This window comes from Zootermopsis nevadensis, unplaced genomic scaffold (genome assembly GCF_977971745.1).
Source record: "Zootermopsis nevadensis isolate Lab colony 2312 unplaced genomic scaffold, Znev_1.0 Znev_ptg000011l, whole genome shotgun sequence".
In the NCBI taxonomy this organism is placed as follows: domain Eukaryota; kingdom Metazoa; phylum Arthropoda; class Insecta; order Blattodea; family Termopsidae; genus Zootermopsis; species Zootermopsis nevadensis.
In genome coordinates, this window is record NW_028259143.1 from 15,502,008 (window position 1) to 15,522,835 (window position 20,828).

Genomic DNA, 20,828 nt, shown 5'->3' on the forward strand with positions numbered 1-20,828 from the left:
CTTCAAAGTGGTCTTCAGTTTTGGTCATATACTTTCAGACTCAGAAAACGGCGAGTTTTTCTGCAATGCCAGGGTTTAAAAATTTTGTTGTACCAGACTACACGGCGCAACAACCCAGAAGACAGCAATCTTCGATGTGTGGTAGTTTTTGGGGATGGATACGAAATAATTGTGTAGCGTAGGATTTGCTGCAGTTAACCATTTTATTGACTGAGTAGTGTTAGCATCACTTCGCTGACATCCGTTTCTTCCTACGGGACAGATGGCAGCACAGTAGACATAACCTCGTACTTTCCGAGCACAACATCGAATATGTTGTAATTCGTGGAGGTGACGAGTTGTGACTTGTTATGAGTTGTGAGGGTGCTGTAGGTAGTAAATGTCATTCGAGGAATATTAACTGGACGATTAAATTGTAGAAATAATAACGAGAATTATTCGTAGAATGTCGACAAATAGAGTAGTAACTGTTGTGCAGGATGAGGATAACGTAATTGCAGAAGTTTGTAACTTGATCCAAAGTATATCTAAGAAAGCAATCGAAAGAGATGATGTATTCAAAATTGGACTATCAGGTTATTACCGTCTTATATAGAATTCATTAAATAATTTGGATTGCATATGAGTAGTAAGATACCGTTTTAAGTAATAATTATAACATATATCCTGTTCTTAGGTGGATCACTCACAAAGTTTTTATCCATTGGATTACCGAAAATTGATACCGATTGGTCAAAATGGAGATTGTTCTTTTGTGATGAAAGAGTTGTTCCGTTAGAGAGTGCAGATTCAACGTACGGAATCTACAAGAATGCGTTACTAGGAGTTTTACCATTAACTGAACACCAGTTTGTGAAGATTGATCCCCATTTACCAGGTAGGACAGTACACTTAAATTGGCATTTCTCTCATATTACGATATTTTGTACAATTTTGCTTGTTATTTATATGAAGTATGAGTGTGAAACGTTGTCTCTCAGACTCAAGGTGATGAGAACAGCATGCTTAAGTGAATAATATATGTATATTGACCATGAAGTGACAGGAGGGTGAGGAGCTCCATAATCATTATCCTAACAAATTATGAGTTGTTAGAATGATGAAATCAATGAGGATCAGATGGTAGGGAATTTAACATGCTTGAATGAGATGAGAAATGTGTACAGGATTATAGTTCGAAAGCCTGGAGGGAAGAGACTAGGAATAGATGAATGGATCTTAGAGAATTAGTGATGGATGATATGGATTGAAGTCTTCTAGCCTAAGATAGGGGCTGGTGGTAGACTCTTGTTTACATGGTAACAAATCTGGTTTCATTAAAGGCAGGGAATTTATTGACTATTTGTACATACTGTTTGTATCTCTGGAAGGACTGTAATTCATTTAGTTGGTTGGTTACTGTGTCGTTGATGTCTTAATTTTGCATTCATACTGTATAAAAGATCTAGTGTTATGTTAGTTATTAAATTATGTTTCCACTCTCATGTTGATTTTTTGTATTCTAAGGCACTGGGAACATTAGGGCTTATTTGTTATAATTTATCTGCTTTTGATAGTCTTGTTGTTTTATGTAATTCCTTAATTAGGCCAAAGCTAGATCAAGCTTCTGTCACATGGAATAATCCTACAATGACTGACTCCAGTAAAATAGAAAATATAAAAAAAACAAATTCACCGTTTTGTGATACAATTTTTTTTAGTTTGAAATTTTACACAATCATGATTTAATGTTAAGTTTTTAAATTTTAGAACACTTCATTCCAGATGATGACGTCTTGATGGTTTATATTTTACTAATGTTTTCAAGAATAATATCATTTGTCATTCTGTCCTGGACAGTTTTGGTAGTATTTGTATGCCTACAAGGAAATTGGGAGAACTTTCTCCTTTCTGCATGAGCAGTGCATTAAGGCAGGCCTGCAGATATATGTGCTGTTGCTACAGTTAACATGTGCAAGTTTTTGGCAAAAACATTGTCCCATTTGAGGACACGTACTCAATATGAGATAGTTTTGATCAGTTATATGTATTTAGTTTAATTTTGTTTTTGCTTGTTTTTTTTTATTATTTTCTGTTCTTTATATTTGTCTTTTTGTGCTGACCCTGCGATTGGCTCTTGCAGGTGTTGAGTTAGACTGTTAAAATAAATAATTGAATTATCAGTATTACTTAAGCACATTTTTATTACCTTCAAGTTATAAAACCGTCACTCAATAAAATTATTGATAATGACTTTGCTGCATCTGGTGGTATTTTCAAAATATAAAGGAAAGTTAATATGTTCTAATTACTTCTGTAAAAATTACATTTACCTGCAATGGGGTTGATGTTTTTCCTGAAAAATATAATATTAATTTATTGCTGATATGTTAGGCATCAAATATTTAACAAAACTTAATAAGTGTAACACATTCCTGTACTCATTAAGATATTTTTACTCTGCTCTACATTAAAAATTTATGAATGTAATTTATGCCACTAGAGTTTAAGCACAAGGTGGATAAGACAAAAGAAACTAGAATATTGAATATTTTATCTATACTATAAATACTGTAAATCTTAAATAGGATGGGAGAATGTGAATTGATTTTGGATTATGAATGGGGCCAGTGGATGACTCTTGTGAGCACAGTAGTATTCTTGACCAGCTTGGTGACTATTTACAAGAATGGCTCTGCTCCACGAAGTTAGTTAAAGCTCTGGATTTCAGTCTTGGTGAAGCGTAACACTTGTTTTAATCTTGGTGAAGTGTTACACTAACTTAATTTGAGTCTGAACCAGAAGCATAAGAAAGTCTATTGTAATATTTCAGCTTTTGTTACAGTACTCTGAATGGAAAAGTCAGTGTAGTTTGCACAACTTGTGATTATGTTTAAATTTGGATTTCACTGTTTAAAATATGACCATGGCTTACAAACTGTCCTATTCATGAACTTGCTACTATTTCAGTAACCCTCTTGCATCCCATTACCTAAGAATGTAATGGTAACTGTCATTCTGTACGATAAAGCAAATACAAACAATGAATGTTTTAAGGAGGTTGGAAGTTCCAGTTTGTATTATTTTTATACTAATGCTGCAGTTGCTAACACTGTATTCTTAACACAGCTGAAGAAGCAGCCAAAGATTACATTCAGAAAATGGCTGTTCACTTTCCACCTGATTCACTTCCACGGTTTCATCTTTTACTGCTGGGAATGGGTCCAGATGGACACACATGTTCCCTCTTCCCAGGACATCGTGTTTGTGAAGAGACGTCTGTGTGGGTTGCACCCATTACTAATGCCCCTAAACCACCACCGTCAAGAATCACATTCACCTTTCCAGTGGTTAACAATGCAGAAAACTGTGTGTTTGCTGTTACTGGAGCAACAAAAGCTGAAATAGTCAAGGTATTACATTTTATTCAAATCTGAAAGACCTTTTTAATGAGTTTGCTTCTTGGTTGTATATGTTGACATCCCCTGACATACTATTAATACTAACAAATCTGATTTGTGACCACAGTGAAGGGTTCGCAGAGTCCTCTTGTTGGCTGTTTTCTTGTAGTATTATGCTTTTGGTCATGTACTGTGCCATTTGTCTTTTGAACTAGGACACAAGGGATTATAATAGAGTTGGTTATATTAATGTTAATTAAGATAACAAGATAGGTTGATCATAGAAAAGACTGAAAGATGACATATTCAATTGTGAAGAGTCCTCCAGTTTTCAATAAACATAGTCAAACACATACAGAACAGCAACTTTTTAATGTCTCCAGTTATGCACCTGGAGAATTTGTCTGTTGTGTTTAATGTTTAAACTTAATAACCTAGCAGCCTTAGCTCAGTCAGTATAGTGACTGGCTATGGACTGGACGACCAGGGTTCGATCCCCGATGGGGGCAGAGGATTTTTCCTCTAGACTCTGCGTCCAGACCGGCTCTGGGGCCCACCCAGCCTCCTATCAAATGGGTACTGGGGTCCTTTCCCTGGGGTAAAGTGCAGCCAGGGCATAATGCTGACCACTCACCCTCATCTGGTGCTGAGGTCAAGAATGAGTAGGAGCTATACTGCCTCTCCTCCCAAGCGCCTACATGGCGCATAGTGGGACAGCTTTACTTTACTTACCTAGCAGTAACCCTCCTTGAATGTGTAATATGTAATACTTTTTAATTTTTGTAGCAGTATATGCATGCGCCTTGCTCTGCATTTAAACATGCTCATAATCACTCTGAATGTTTGTCAGGATCACCCACCGAGGAATCAGTTGTTTGTTTTCGTGAATGTTTCTCAGACATGATTTATGTAATCTCTCATACAGTATATGCCATATGATTTTGTGTCAGAATTTGGAAATTAAATGAGTTTCTGTAAGATCTGTGTTCTTGTTTGTCCGTGGGATGAAAGAAACATCAACTCATTATCCACGGAACTCGCCAACCATGTGCCACATGATGAAAGCTTACCGCATGGCTTTATGACATGCAACATGGCTTAGGTGTATGACTTAGATTTAAAACTCATTACACCTCAACCAAAGAAAGCAAGACAGGTGCTTGAAAATTTGAAGATTATGATGTTCTCCTCCCTTCCCCTAGTCATTGAAGATACTGTGTTCTGTTTGAGTTTATTCTATGAGATCAAATGATGAATTAAGGTTTGTGTGGCTGTTCTGAAACTTGTAGACGCAGTTCAAAAAAAGAGCAGCCTTAAATATGGGAGTTATATTTGAAGTCATTCTCTATTCAGCAGTATTTTCTGTATAAGAATTTTTTGAAGCACAACCTCTGTATGCTTCCCTGTGCATGGTATGTACCAGATTTGGCACATAGCAACACTTTCTAATTCCTGAACTTAAATGTACCTGTAAAGGAGATATATAATATTCCAGGAAGTGCTGAACAACATTCAGAAAAGACAGTGGGACTTGAAAGATGGTTACTGAGGGTGATCGAACAAGTGGTGGGACTGTTGAACACAATGTGTTTTACCACGAGACTGCCATAAGATTTAAATAAAGTTGATAACATGAGGATGTAGCTGTCAGATCTTTTAACTTCACAGAAATGACTGAAATGGCTGTAACATATAAAATTTGGTTTAATTTTGTTACTCTATGTGCAAATGTTCTGTAATATCTGCAGAACAAAATATTTGAATGTGATTTAAATTTCCTTTGTAGTCGAGCTGGTGTGGGAGCTCATGAAGCACTCAGAACAGTGGTCAGTATCCCATCTAGCACATAACACCTAAAGCATGAAATAAATTTCATCCACTCTTACTTGTTGTAAAGGCTGCAATGAAAATCTCATGAACACATGAATTGTTTCCCCCCCCCCCCCCAAAAAAAAAAAAAAAAAATTATTGCAAAGTAGTTTGCACATTTCTGAGATGTTTGTGAATAATTTGCATTTCCTTTAATTTTTCATGTCTTCACAGTCAAAATGTCTGTCACTGACATCACTCTTCATCCTTTAATCATAATCATCATCATCTTTCACTAACGCATCATGTCCATATATCTTCCTTTCACAAGCACATGCACGCAGACACACCAGGACTTGCCTGACACATGGATGTTTGTCACATGGTGAACTAGCACCATTTATGTAGACAGTGGCACAGCCCCTGCTGTTTTACATATTCTGGTGGATTGTCCGTGATTTGATGATGATCATCTCACATATCATTTTCGCATTGTGTGATATACTGCGGCAGTTCTTCTGGCCATCCAGGTCTGTTTCATTGAGGGTATTTTGTATCATCGTAATGATCTAATCACCCACGCATCTTCTACCAGGGGACAGATATCCTTGGTCTAGCTTCACTGGCCTTTTTACAATCTGTATCACTGAATATTGTAGTCGAGTGGTGAGCACTCTGTTTCGTATTGGGGATGTCCTGGGTGTAAATCTCAGCCCAGAGACCAGCTATCCTGACTGATTTTTTCGTGATTTTCCTCTGTACCTCCAGGAAAATGCTGGCTTAGGACCTTAAATTATGCCATTGGTTCTTCTGTCCACAGCCTTTCCAATTCAGTATTCACTATTATCCTGTCATTTGATGCTGTATGGCCTGAACTACTGAAAAATGTCATTAAATAAATAAATATTATAAACATTTTTAAGTTTTGTCCCCCATGACACTTCTTGCCCCCTTCTGCAGCATGGAATTTAATTTTTTGTGTGTAAAATCCTTGTTTATTAATTTTTATTTTAGCCTTGGTGTCACTGTAAGGTTGTCTCTACAGCCTGCCTTACGTTGATTGTATTTCTTACAATTCTTGTGAGTCAGCAGGGTAGGGTGTTCGGATGGTCATTTGATAGATAACATTGTCCTGATGTCTGTAAGAATAGAAGTTTTGTGGTCAACTTAAGAGAACCATGAAAGTATATTAACACTATTTCTTTTACTGAATTCATTTGTATGAAAGTATGAGTGAGCAAACTGTCGTTTGTTTTATTGCATTGTTTTCATTCTCTGAATGATGATAATATTTTAATGTGAATCTGTGAGGATAGTGTTTGTCATGGAATGTGAATTAATTTAAAGATGTCCAAGATTAGTTTAGTAAAATCATGTAATCAGCTAGATAACCCAAATGAATGTTTGATATGTTTTTATTACTGTGTTAATATATAGGATATCAGCTGATTGGATTCAGTCAATTACAGACTCTCTCCAGATATTCTCTAAGGAATATGGATGTACTTATGAATTGTTCCATAGTAGCAGCATTGCTTCCTAAATATGCCTGAGTTAAGTCACCTTTTGTTGGGACAAATCTTGTAAACTATGTACTTGTGTTTAAATAATTTTATTCTGAGTTGTATTCATATTTTAAAGTAAGAAAATACTTTCCAGTCATTCTTTGAAAAACCAGCATGCCCAGTGAACTGTAAGTTTTAAGATTGTGATGAAATTTGGCATACATATTGGTCCCATTGCCAGCCATTTTGTCAACTGGTGAGGTTTACAGTACTGTACTATGTAAAACCTGAAAATATGTAGAACTTTTATACAAAATTAATTACAGCTTCCAAAGTTCTTGTGGTCCCAGAATTATTTTTGCAAACTTTGAGAGGGTTGTGTGTGTCTTACACTTCTGATAAGTTTCCGACAAACCCCAGATGCTTCTTTTCTGCAATTAATTTTCAAGGTATATAATATGTGACCACTTAAAACTACGTAACCTTACAAGTTTTGAGGTATATTCGTATCTGGCTAGAAAGAATATCTTTTAAGGTTCACAACGAGCTCTAGAATGTTTCCCTAAGTGCATTATCAAAGGAGTTATTTAAGAAAAACCCTCACTTACATATATTTTCTACCCCATTTGGAGTGATTTTTAACACTGTATTTCAAAAATCACATTACAGAAATAAAAAAGGTGTTTGGCTATGAGGCTATTATGCATGCCAAATTTCATCACAATCTGAGATGGTGCAGTGTAGGTGTTAATGTATGCCAGATCAGTGAAATTGTGCCCAAGTGCTCTAATCTGAAACTTTGCCATTTAGACCTATTATACATTACCGAAACTACTGAATCGAAACATGCTGGATCAAATCATTTGTACAATCTGTGTAACTCAGTTGCCCCTTTGGTACAACTACAACACCACTACTAATATTTAAAATTGCTTGAATTTAGATGATCTTGTGAATACTGTAATGTAACAAATTTCCAACCAGCAGTTGCAATAAGTTAGCTGAAAATATTGACTCCAGTTGCATTATTAAAATCTATAATCATTCACCATTTGTAAGAGGTTTGTGAAGTTACAGTGATATAAGTAAAAAATTATGTAGTACTTACAAGTTAGTTGCAGAAAGTATTGATTGACAGGGCTGAAAGCTATAGTTGCCAGAGGCTACTGGAAGATTTCATCTGACAGCAAATTTTCAAACCAGCTTTCAGAAACTGGCTTTTGAGATGGAGATGTAGATTCATTAAATGAGGATTACCTGGTATCTGAATCCTTTCATTTTGCATCATCAGACTAACCCAACATTCCAGATTTGAGTGCTGTAAACCCTTGATAATGTTATGATTTTCTTTATGCCCAAAATATTTGTCTGCCTAGCAGATTTTAAACAGCTTTCTGAGCCTTATTGATTGATACATATCAAAGAAAATTATGGGATAGTTGGAAGAAAGCAGTTTTGTTAAGAGAAGTTTAATCTTCATTTCAGCGCGTACTGAAAGATAACGAGCCACTGCCAGCTGGGAGAGTGAAGCCAACGGATGGAACGCTTCATTGGCTGCTGGATTCAGAAGCTGGCGTACATGTAAAGGATGTGCAATAACTACAGTCACAACATATTTTGGGATACTTATAAGACATGCATTTAAGATTTCTAAGGAATGATCTCTTTTCAATAATGATTACTGTTTTGTGAATATCACTAAAGTTTGAAGAGTGTCATTTAGAAATCTTGATGTTGGTATTGGTCTGGGGAAGAAACCTTTTTAGAATTGGGAATAATATATGCAGCCTAATTTTGTTTGGTAAATGTTAATGTAGGGCATGACAGTGGTTGTATTATTATATCGAGTCTAAACAAATCAGAACACAGAATCAGTTTTTATCTTTTTAACAGCATCTTGATACATTGTATAGGGCCCACTGAACTAGTTCTACTTCACATTCAGTATTGTAATTGCTACAATTTCAGCATGTGTACGAAACAGATGTATTCTCAAAGTATGAATCCTAAGCATCTGCCGATGTCAGAGGTGGTCTGATCCAAGTTTTCTGCAGTAGACTATTCTGCATGAACTGAATGATTTTGAACTGGTTTTTGTTTGATAGAAATATATGTCAATTACGTACTGTCTTGAATACTGCATCTGCAATGCAGTCATTTATACAGGCATTCTGGGAACTTTTTTTATTATATATATATATATATATATATTTATCGGGCACTTTGCAGAACATGGTCTCAAGTAGGATTTTACAAGTTTACATGCTATATGCATATTTTCCCCTGAATTATTATTTTTTATGCCTTTGTTATGTTGATAATCCATATGTTTTGTATATTTGAACTTGGTATTCCGTCTTGTTATAAAATTAGGGCAGTGAGCGATCGTAGCACACCTATGGTTACAAGCTTCTTGTAGGAAGAGGGCTCTAAATATGTTGTATTAGAATTACGAAGTGTTCAAGCTTTATTCAACAGACAATACCAATGCAAAAACATCGATTTTAATGTTTTTGTGTATGCATAGTCATTTTATGGTTCTGTTTTGGGGACAAATGTTCCCACTTCCATATCTTGAGAACACTGCAAGGATTGGTGCAGAAGTGTAGTACTTAAAAAAATGAGTATATTGTGACATAGGGACACTATGACAAATCAGTTTACAGAGTCTACACATACAGGCAACTCCCCAAATACAGTTTCTGTCTCTTCACTTGACACACACACACACACACACTGTCCGTCAAGACAATCTGGTCCCCGAACTTGATGCTTTTCACACACACACACAGCCCTCGGCCCGTAGCACCCCCACTGGACACACGCTGGCTCCTCAGCTGCCACGGTCCACGAACCCGGTGCTCCTCACATGGCAGCCGATCCTCTTCTCGCTCAGCGCCACACCAGACCACTCGATGCCTCTGCACTCTCTTCATACAATTTGTACTCTTCCACTAGAGACCCCACACAAGACTCTCACCAGACTCTTCTTCACTTGCCATCCAATATCAACTCGCCACTAACTATCCACACTCCACTCTCACAACTCACGGGAAGGCGACCTTTTATATTCGCTGGCCCAGCTGTGGAAGGTTCCAGGCAAGGATATCTGGAATTTTCGCTTTCTCGAAGGCTGTGAGGGGATTACGGTGTCTGGAACAGTCCGCGGCGGCCACTCCTACAGTCCGCATCCGCTAGCCGGGGAGGGGAGTTAGGCGGCCCCTCCCCTCCAGCGTGAGCCTTCGGCTCTTACAGTGCCACATCACAATATTTACACACACACCATATTCCTTGTCATTGAAAGTGCTTTATTTACTAAGTTATTAGTGAATAAATTATAGTGCAATAGCAATACATTTGTCAGTGTAATGCTTGTTGATACAGTTGCTATGATATTATACCACTCATATTTCTCGTGGACGTAAAATATTTTACATTGATGTGACTGTGATATCTTTCTTATTATGTGCATGATAAAAACCTTCTGTCTGTTCCAGTGAACCGTAAATTTAAGTCTGTTCATATGAAGCGGAAGTAGTTTAATGTTAAGAAATTAGTATATACATTCCGTTAGAAGGAAGTATTGTTACATGAATAGAATTTCCACAAAGATTTGGATCTCCCACTGAAATACCAAATATGTTAGAATATAATTAACTACATTATCAGCTTCAGTGCAGTGAGGATGAAACATGTCAGTAGGATTGACAATTATGTTCAGTATTGACCTCCATATTTGAAGCATTATGTAGTTAAAACCAAAGAATTGTGGTCTCTGTGCTAAGCTAAATTTGAACATACATAGCATATGGCAGTAATTTGCTTGATTATAAGGCACACTAAATATTTGTAACATTCTATACAATAAGCAGTTTGTACAAATAAATTATTGTATCATCACTACAATTTGTAATTAGTAATAATTTAATGTGATTCTGCATATGGGCAAATGCGTAGTTACATTTTAAGATAAATGGCTAGCAGTATGATACCTACTATATTTGCATTATCTACCAGCAGATTTTATTCACATTTATTATTTATTTTGACATACATTTTAACTCCACTGGATCATTATCAGTGTCTCAATTAGCAGTGCTATGTCAAAACAAATTGTAAATGCGAATAAATTTGTAAGTAGATAGTGAGTAAAATAATTGTGAGCTACATGGTATAAGAGAATGTAACGAACCATGGTACTTGTACCCAAAACAATATAAAGGAATTACAAGTAGGATTTTAGGTTCTCGTGGTGGTGTTAAGACGTCTGTATTTTGGGTTGTAGTGCCACCATGTAGACTGGCAGTTTTTAGAGGTATTTGCCGCCTACATCATTATCACCCTGATGATGGAGCAGCTAGTACCTCTGAAACATCAGTAAACTTCTACCAGACTACAACTCATGACAGCCATAGTCAAGGGAATTACAGTTTGTGAAACACATTTTCTTTAGCGTGCTTACTACAAGAGTTATTTTGTGTCAAGAACACATTTGAGTTATGTGAACATACTAGACTGATAGAGTCAGAAGGTACACAACAGGATACATGGTTGTAATGAACAACTATTTTATTTTTAAAGCATAATTAAAATCTTCACCCAGAGATGAATACTATAGTGTTTTTTTGATGAATAATATTCGCAGTGCTAGACTAATCTGTCAAGAATATGGGAATCTTTATTTGAAAACATCTGAAGAACGTCATTCTACAGTCCTCTGTCCACAACAGATTACAGATTATACATTGAAATCCGTACATAAATTCTATATAACACAGCTTCTTTCTATAAACAAAAGCATTGTTCTCTACAAGACACATTCCATTAATATAGGCGAGAGTACATATGAAAGAATCTAAGGCAAACAACTTTAGTTTGTTAGAGTTACGCAATATAGCGGTGTTAATTTTGGTACTTTTGTAACATCAAATACCAAGTTATAACACAGGTGTTCATTACAGATTAGCCAACTGAAAATTCATGAAGTGCAGCATATCTCCCTGTAATGTAGTGATACAATTGTCTCTCAATATCTGCTAGGAGGCCAGAAGCTCCAATGCGAAATAGGTCAGGATACATCCAAGCTGTTCCAAGTTCTTCCTTCATCAGGATTAGCCAGTTAATAGCATCTTTTGATGTACGAATACCACCAGCTGGTTTGAAGCCAACCTAAAGTAAATAGAACTTTACATTATCTCAGAGCCTGAAGATGTCTGTCTTCTGGGTTGTTGCGCTGTGTAGTCTTGTAGAAGTTTACAGACGTTTCAGAGGTCATACTGCCTCCGTCATCAGAGTATGAAGATTTCCGTCTTCTGGGTTGTTGCGCTGTGTAGTCTGGTCGATGTTAACCAACGTTTCAGAGGTCATACTGCCTCCGTCATCGCCCTGATGACGGAGGCAGTATGACCTCTGAAACGTTGGTTAACATCGACCAGACTACACAGCGCAACAACCCAGAAGACGGAAATCTTCATACTCACCGCTGTGAGAACCTCAAGTCTTACATCTCAGAGCCTCTTGCATCAAATTCAGACGAATTAGAAATCATTCTGGAAACAACAGCCTGAACAGAAGTAAAGTACAAACACACAAATATAAACTACCCGGTGACCCAACTGCTACAGAAATAATATTAGGCCTCACAACAACCAACCTTGCCATGCCACAGTGGCACACAAATCGAGTACTGTTAACAGTCCCTTGCGGAGAATTGGAATAACCATATGGTCATAAGTTGCGATCAGATAGCTGGTCTATAAGGCACGATAAAAGGTTCATTATGAGTGAAAAAGAGAAGATATTTATAATTATGAACGTACGTGTGAAGTGCTAATGAATGAGCAAGTGAGTCATTGCCAGAAGCAGGGGGAGAGGAATTCAACAATGTCGTGGTTGTGTTGGTGGTGGTGATCACGACCAAGACTAATTCCCTGCCCTTGATTACCAAGACGACGAATACGGACACTACCATGACCACGGGCACCGCCATGAACACTGCCACAACAGCAGTCATCGCCTCCGACACAACAAACATCCCTCCACAAAACTAAAAACATTTGAGAATTTTCAACTTCAAAAATTCTTTAAAATGTTTTTGGTTTTGTGCGATTTTTAGACAATTTCCAGCATTTTTTGTTTTTTCGAAAAATTTGAATTTTTTTCAAAATTCTCCCCATCCGAACATCACCAGACTACGTCCCGGCTTGTCCCTTTCCTGCCAGATCCACACTCTGCCACAGACGGACTGCAAGCCTTGGTCTCTGCATCACGCGCTCTTTGCCAGACGCACTGTCACCCGGTTTCTGCCGGTCTAGGTCTTTGCAGAGACGTCGTGTCAGAGATAGGGTCATACACAGACCGCATCATGCACAGAACGAGTCCGTCAGAGACGGGCTGTTTCAGAGACCGTGTCCGACAGACACTGGTTCAGACAGGTATCGCGTGTGGAGAATTTTGAAAGAAAATTTCAAAATTTTCAAAAAATCAAGAAATGTTGGAAATTGTCCAAAAAGTGCACAAACCTAAAAAATTGAGAATTATCAACTTCAAATGTTCTTTAGAAAACTTCAAATTTCTTTGGTTTTGTCCGCTTTTTACACAATTTCCAGTATTTTTTGATTTTTAGAAAATTTTGAACTTCTATTCAAAACTCTCCCCAAGAGATGAATGCCATCCTCGATGAATGCTTCACCCTGTCTCTGCCGGACTCGGCCTCTAACTCACCCGGTTGCTGGCTGCCTCGGTGTCTGCACAACCGGCCTCTGCAGGACTCGCTGTGTGAACGACCGTTTCTCTGCCCGTCTCTTGTCTATGCCTTACGTGTTGTCCGTCCCACTTGTGCTTGTCGGAGACCGTGTGAGGCACAGACCGCGTTCGTCAGAGACCCGGTACATCAGCAACAGTCCGGCAGAGACGGGTTCCGCAAGTCTTCAGGTGGGAAGAATTATGAAAAAAAATGAAAATTTTCGAAAAATCAAAAAATGATGGAAATTGTCTGAAATGCGCACAAAACCAAATTTTTTTGAATAATTTGCAAAAAAATTTCTTCAGTGGAATTTTTCAAATTTTTTTGTTTTGTGCGCGTTTTGGGAAATTTCCAGCATTTTTTGATTTTTCGAAAATTTTCATTTTGTTTTTCAAAATTCTTCCCACCTGATGCCTTGCACAACCCGTCTCTGCCAGACTGTTAATGATGTACCGGGCCTCTGACGAACGCGGTCTGTGCCTCACACGGTCTCCGACAAGCACAGGTGCGACGGACAACACGTAAGGCAGAGAGAGAGACGGGCAGAGAAACGGTCGTTCACACAGCGAGTCCTGCAGGGGCCGGTTGTGCAGACACCGAGGCAGCCAGCAACCAGGTGAGTTAGAGGCCGAGTCCGGCAGAGACAGGGTGAGGCATTCACCGAGGCTGGCATGCATCTCTTGAGGAGAGTTTTGAAAAAAGTTAAAGTTTTTCGAAAAATCAAAAAACGCTGGAAATTGTCTGAAAGGCGCACAAAACTAAATTTTTTTGAAAAATTTGAAAAAAATTGGAAGTGGAATTTTTCAAAAATTTCTTGTTTTGTGCGCGTTTTGGACAATTTCCAGCATTTTTTGATTTTTCGAAATTTTTCAAAATTCTCCCTACGTGATGCCTTGCAGAACCGGTGTCTGTCGGACTGTTACTGAAGAACTGTGTCTCTCACGAACGGGGTCTTGCCTCACACGCTCCTCTACGTGCCGTCTCTGAAGAGCCCAGGTGCTGCAGACAACACGTAAGGCGGAGACCGAGACGGACAGAGACACTTTTGTTTACACACCGAGTCATGCAGAGGCGTGTTGCTGCAGACATCGAGGCAGACAACAACCAGGTGAGATAGAGGCCGAGTCCATCAGACACAGGATGAGGCATTCAAAGAGGCTGGCATGCATCGCTTGAGGAGATTTTTGAAAAAAGTTCAAAATTTTCAAAAAATCAAAATATGCTCGAAATTGTCTGAAAAGCGCACAAAACCATTTTTTTTTGAAAATTTTGAAAAAAAAATTAAAGGTGGAATTTTTCAAAAAATTATTGTTTTGTGCGCGTTTTGGACAATTTCCAGCATTTTTTGATTTTTCGAAAATTTTCAAATTTTTCAAAATTCTCCCTACGCGATGCCTTGCAGAACCGGTCTCTGTCTGACTGTTACTGAAGAAGTGTGTTTCTCACGAACGGGGTCTTGCCTCACACGCTCCTCTACGTGCCGTCTCTCAAGAGCCCAGGTGCTGCAGACAACACGTAAGGCGGAGACCGAGACGGACAGAGACACTTTTGTTTACACACCGAGTCATGCAGAGGCGTGTTGCTGCAGACATCGAGGCAGACAACAACCAGGTGAGATAGAGGCCGAGTCCATCAGACACAGGATGAGGCATTCAAAGAGGCTGGCATGCATCGCTTGAGGAGATTTTTGAAAAAAGTTTAAAATTTTCAAAAAATCAAAATATGCTGGAAATTGTCTGAAAAGCGCACAAAACCAATTTTTTTTGAAAATTTTGAAAAAAAAATTGAAGGTGGAATTTTTGAAAAATTTATTGTTTTGTGCGCGTTTTGGACAATTTCCAGCATTTTTTGATTTTTCGAAAATTTTCAAATTTTTCAAAATTCTCCCTACGCGATGCCTTGCAGAACCGGTCTCTGTCTGACTGTTACTTAAGAACTGTCTCTCACGAACGGGGTCTTGCCTCACGCTCCTCGACCTGCCGTCTCTGAAGAGCCCAGGTTGTCCAGACAACAAGTAAGGCGGAGACCGAAACGGACAGGGACACTTGTTTTCATACCGAGTCATGCAGAGGCGTGTTGCTGCAGACACCGAGGGAGACAGCAACCGGGTGAGGTAAAGGCCGAGTCCGGCAGACACAGGATGAGGCATTCAAAGAGGCTGGCATGCATCGCTTGAGGAGAGTTTTGAAAAAAGTTCAAAAAATCAAAATATGCTGGAAATTGTCTGAAAAGCGCACAGAACCGGTCTCTGTCTGACTGTTACTGAAGAAGTGTGTTTCTCACGAACGGGGTCTTGCCTCACACGCTCCTCTACGTGCCGTCTCTGAAGAGCCCAGGTGCTGCAGACAACACGTAAGGCGGAGACCGAGACGGACAGAGACACTTTTGTTTACACACCGAGTCATGCAGAGGCGTGTTGCTGCAGACATCGAGGCAGACAACAACCAGGTGAGATAGAGGCAGAGTTCATCAGACAGGATGAGGCATTCAAAGAGGCTGGCATGCATCGCTTGAGGAGATTTTTGAAAAAAGATCAAAATTTCGAAAAAATAAAAATATGCTGGAAATTGTCTGAAAAGCGCACAAAACCAATTTTTTTTGAAAATTTTGAAAAAAAATTGAAGGTGGAATTTTTGAAAAATTTATTGTTTTGTGCGCGTTTTGGACAATTTCCAGCATTTTTTGATTTTTCGAAAATTTTCAAATTTTTCAAAATTCTCCCTACGCGATGCCTTGCAGAACTGGTATCTGTCTGACTGTTACTTAAGAACTGTCTCTCACGAACGGGGTCTTGCCTCACACGCTCCTCTACGTGCCGTCTCTGAAGAGCCCAGGTGCTGCAGACAAAACGTAAGGCATAGACAAGAGACGGGCAGAGAAACGGTCGTTCACACAGCGAGTCCTGCAGAGGCCGGTTATGCAGACACCGAGGCAGCCAGCAACCAGGTGAGTTAGAGGCCGAGTCCGGCAGAGACAGGGTGAGGCATTCACCGAGGCTGGCATGCATCTATTGAGGAGAGTTTTGAAAAATGTTCAAGTTTTTCGAAAAATCAAAAAACGCTGGAAATTGTCTGAAAAGTGCACAAAACCAATTTTTTTTAAAAAATTTGAAAAAAATTGAAGGTGGAATTTTTCAAAAATTTATTGTTTTGTGCGCGTTTTGGACAATTTCCAGCATTTTTTGATTTTTCGAAAATTTTCAAATTTTTCAAAATTCTCACTACGCGATGCCTTGCAGAACCGGTCTCTGTCTGACTGTTACTTAAGAACTGTCTCTCACGAACGGGGTCTTGCCTCACACGCTCCTCGACCTGCCGCCTCTGAAGAGCCCAGGTTGTCCAGACAACAAGTAAGGCGGAGACCGAGACGGACAGGGACACTTTTGTTTTCATACCGAGTCATGCAGAGGCTTGTTGCTGCAGACACCGAGGGAGACAGCAACCGGGTGAGGTAAAGGCCGAGTCCGGCAGACACAGGATGAGGCATTCAAAGAGGCTGGCATGCATCGCTTGAGGAGAGTTTTGAAAAAAGTTCGAAATTTTCAAAAAATCAAAATATGCTGGAAATTGTCTGAAAAGCGCACAAAACCAATTTTTTTTGAAAATTTTGAAAAAAAATTGAAGGTGGAATTTTTGAAAAATTTCTTGTTTTGTGCGCGTTTTGGACAATTTCCAGCATTTTTTGATTTTTCGAAAATTTTCAAATTTTTCAAAATTCTCCCTACGCGATGCCTTGCAGAACCGGTCTCTGTCTGACTGTTACTGAAGAAGTGTGTTTCTCACGAACGGGGTCTTGCCTCACACGCTCCTCTACGTGCCGTCTCTGAAGAGCCCAGGTGCTGCAGACAACACGTAAGGCGAAGACCGAGACGGACAGAGACTTTTGTTTACACACCGAGTCATGCAGTGGCGTGTTGCTGCAGACATCGAGGCAGACAACAACCGGGTGAGATAGAGGCCGAGTCCATCAGACACAGGATGAGGCATTCAAAGAGGCTGGCATGCATCGCTTGAGGAGAGTTTTGAAAAAAGTTTAAAATTTCGAAAAATCAAAAAACGCTGGAAATTGTCTGAAAGGCGCACAAAACTAAAATTTTTTGAAAATTTGAAAAAAATTTGAATGTGGAATTTTTCAAAAATTTATTGTTTTGTGCGCGTTTTGGACAATTTCCAGCATTTTTTGATTTTTCGAAAATTTTCAAAATTCTCCCTACGTGATGCCTTGCAGAACCGGTCTCTGTCGGAATGTTACTGAAGAAGTGTGTCTCACGAACGGGGTCTTGCCTCTCACGCTCCTCAACGTGCCGTCTCTGAAGAGCCCAGGTGCTGCAGACAATACGTAAGGCGGAGACCGAGACGGACAGAGACACTTTTGTTTACACACCGAGTCATGCAGAGGCGTGTTGCTGCAGACATCGAGGCAGACAACAACCAGGTGAGATAGAGGCAGAGTCCATCAGACAGGATGAGGCATTCAAAGAGGCTGGCATGCATCGCTTGAGGAGATTTTTGAAAAAAAGATCAAAATTTTCAAAAAATAAAAATATGCTGGAAATTGTCTGAAAAGCGCACAAAACCAATTTTTTTTGAAAATTTTGAAAAAAAATTAAAGGTGGAATTTTTGAAAAATTTATTGTTTTGTGCGCGTTTTGGACAATTTCCAGCATTTTTTGATTTTTCGAAAATTTTCAAATTTTTCAAAATTCTCCCTACGCGATGCCTTGCAGAACTGGTATCTGTCTGACTGTTACTTAAGAACTGTCTCTCACGAACGGGGTCTTGCCTCACACGCTCCTCTACGTGCCGTCTCTGAAGAGCCCAGGTGCTGCAGACAAAACGTAAGGCATAGACAAGAGACGGGCAGAGAAACGGTCGTTCACACAGCGAGTCCTGCAGAGGCCGGTTATGCAGACACCGAGGCAGCCAGCAACCAGGTGAGTTAGAGGCCGAGTCCGGCAGAGACAGGGTGAGGCATTCACCGAGGCTGGCATGCATCTATTGAGGAGAGTTTTGAAAAATGTTCAAGTTTTTCGAAAAATCAAAAAACGCTGGAAATTGTCTGAAAAGCGCACAAAACCAATTTTTTTTTAAAAATTTTGAAAAAAAAATTGAAGGTGGAATTTTTCAAAAATTTATTGTTTTGTGCGCGTTTTCGACAATTTCCAGCATTTTTTGATTTTTCGAAAATTTTCAAATTTTTCAAAATTCTCACTACGCGATGCCTTGCAGAACCGGTCTCTGTCTGACTGTTACTTAAGAACTGTCTCTCACGAACGGGGTCTTGCCTCACACGCTCCTCGACCTGCCGCCTCTGAAGAGCCCAGGTTGTCCGGACAACAAGAAAGGCGGAGACCGAGACGGACAGGGACACTTTTGTTTTCATACCGAGTCATGCAGAGGCTTGTTGCTGCAGACACCGAGGGAGACAGCAACCGGGTGAGGTAAAGGCCGAGTCCGGCAGACACAGGATGAGGCATTCAAAGAGGCTGGCATGCATCGCTTGAGGAGAGTTTTGAAAAAAGTTCAAAATTTTCAAAAAATCAAAATATGCTGGAAATTGTCTGAAAAGCGCACAAAACCAATTTTTTTTGAAAATTTTGAAAAAAAATTGAAGGTGGAATTTTTGAAAAATTTATTGTTTTGTGCGCGTTTTGGACAATTTCCAGCATTTTTTGATTTTTCGAAAATTTTCAAATTTCTCCCTACGTGATGCCTTGCAGAACCGGTCTCTGTCTGACTGTTACTTAAGAACTGTCTCTCACGAACGGGGTCTTGCCTCACACGCTCCTCTACGTGCCGTCTCTGAAGAGCCCAGGTGCTGCAGACAAAACGTAAGGCATAGACAAGAGACGGGCAGAGAAACGGTCGTTCACACAGCGAGTCCTGCAGAGGCCGGTTATGCAGACACCGAGGCAGCCAGCAACCAGGTGAGTTAGAGGCCGAGTCCGGCAGAGACAGGGTGAGGCATTCACCGTGGCTGGCATGCATCTATTGAGGAGAGTTTTGAAAAAAGTTCAAGTTTTTCGAAAAATCAAAAAAGCTGGAAATTGTCTGAAAAGCGCACAAAACCAATTTTTTTTAAAAAAATTGAAAAAAAATTGAAGGTGGAATTTTTGAAAAAATTATTGTTTTCTGCGCGTTTTGGACAATTTCCAGCATTTTTTGATTTTTCGAAAATTTTCAAATTTTTCAAAATTCTCACTACGCGATGCCTTGCAGAACCGGCCTCTGTCTGACTGTTACTTAAGAACTGTCTCTCACGAACAGGGTCTTGCCTCACACGCTCCTCTACGTGCCGTCTCTGAAGAGCCCAGGTGCTGCAGACAAAACGTAAGGCATAGACAAGAGACGGGCAGAGAAACGGTCGTTCACACAGCGAGTCCTGCAGAGGCCGGTTATGCAGACACCGAGGCAGCCAGCAACCAGGTGAGTTAGAGGCCGAGTCCGGCAGAGACAGGGTGAGGCATTCACCGTGGCTGGCATGCATCTATTGAGGAGAGTTTTGAAAAAAGTTCAAGTTTTTCGAAAAATCAAAAAACGCTGGAAATTGTCTGAAAAGCGCACAAAACCAATTTTTTTTAAAAATTTTGAAAAAAAAATTGAAGGTGGAATTTTTCAAAAATTTATTGTTTTGTGCGCGTTTTGGACAATTTCCAGCATTTTTTTATTTTTCGAAAATTGTCAAAATTCTCACTACGCGATGCCTTGCAGAACCGGTCTCTGTCTGACTGTTACTTAAGAACTGTCTCTCACGAACGGGGTCTTGCCTCACACGCTCCTCGACCTGCCGCCTCTGAAGAGCCCAGGTTGTCCAGACAACAAGTAAGGCGGAGACCGAGACGGACAGGGACACTTTTGTTTTCATACCGAGTCATGCAGAGGCTTGTTGCTGCAGACACCGAGGGAGACAGCAACCGGGTGAGGTAAAGGCCGAGTCCGGCAGACACAGGATGAGGCATTCAAAGAGGCTGGCATGCATCGCTTGAGGAGAGTTTTGAAAAAAGTTCAAAATTTTCAAAAAATCAAAATATGCTGGAAATTGTCTGAAAAGCGCACAAAACCAATTTTTTTTGAAAATTTTGAAAAAAAATTGAAGGTGGAATTTTTGAAAAATTTATTGTTTTGTGCGCGTTTTGGACAATTTCCAGCATTTTTTGATTTTTCGAAAATTTTCAAATTTCTCCCTACGTGATGCCTTGCAGAACCGGTCTCTGTCTGACTGTTACTTAAGAACTGTCTCTCACGAACGGGGTCTTGCCTCACACGCTCCTCTACGTGCCGTCTCTGAAGAGCCCAGGTGCTGCAGACAAAACGTAAGGCATAGACAAGAGACGGGCAGAGAAACGGTCGTTCACACAGCGAGTCCTGCAGAGGCCGGTTATGCAGACAC

At 39.6% G+C, this 20,828-nt stretch overlaps 2 protein-coding genes across 2 annotated transcripts in view; one reads left to right on the plus strand and one right to left on the minus strand.

The window, feature by feature from the left end:
- The first annotated feature begins 272 nt into the window (after positions 1–272).
- Pgls (6-phosphogluconolactonase) lies at positions 273–10,600 on the plus strand. The gene is made up of 4 exons (XM_022062191.2): positions 273–575; positions 677–877; positions 3,109–3,392; positions 8,180–10,600. Exons 1-4 carry the CDS (start codon positions 446–448, stop codon positions 8,291–8,293), a joined length of 729 nt encoding a protein of 242 aa, XP_021917883.1. The 5' UTR covers positions 273–445; the 3' UTR covers positions 8,294–10,600.
- Positions 10,601–11,352: 752 nt separating this feature from the next.
- The window catches only part of Dera (deoxyribose-phosphate aldolase), a 60,400-nt gene continuing 50,924 nt past the window's right edge, over positions 11,353–20,828 (minus strand). The window contains exon 6 of the mRNA XM_087347450.1: positions 11,353–11,863. Within this exon, the coding sequence (XP_087203576.1) occupies positions 11,657–11,863 (207 nt within the window). The 3' untranslated portion in view covers positions 11,353–11,656. The remainder of the gene's footprint in view (positions 11,864–20,828) is intronic.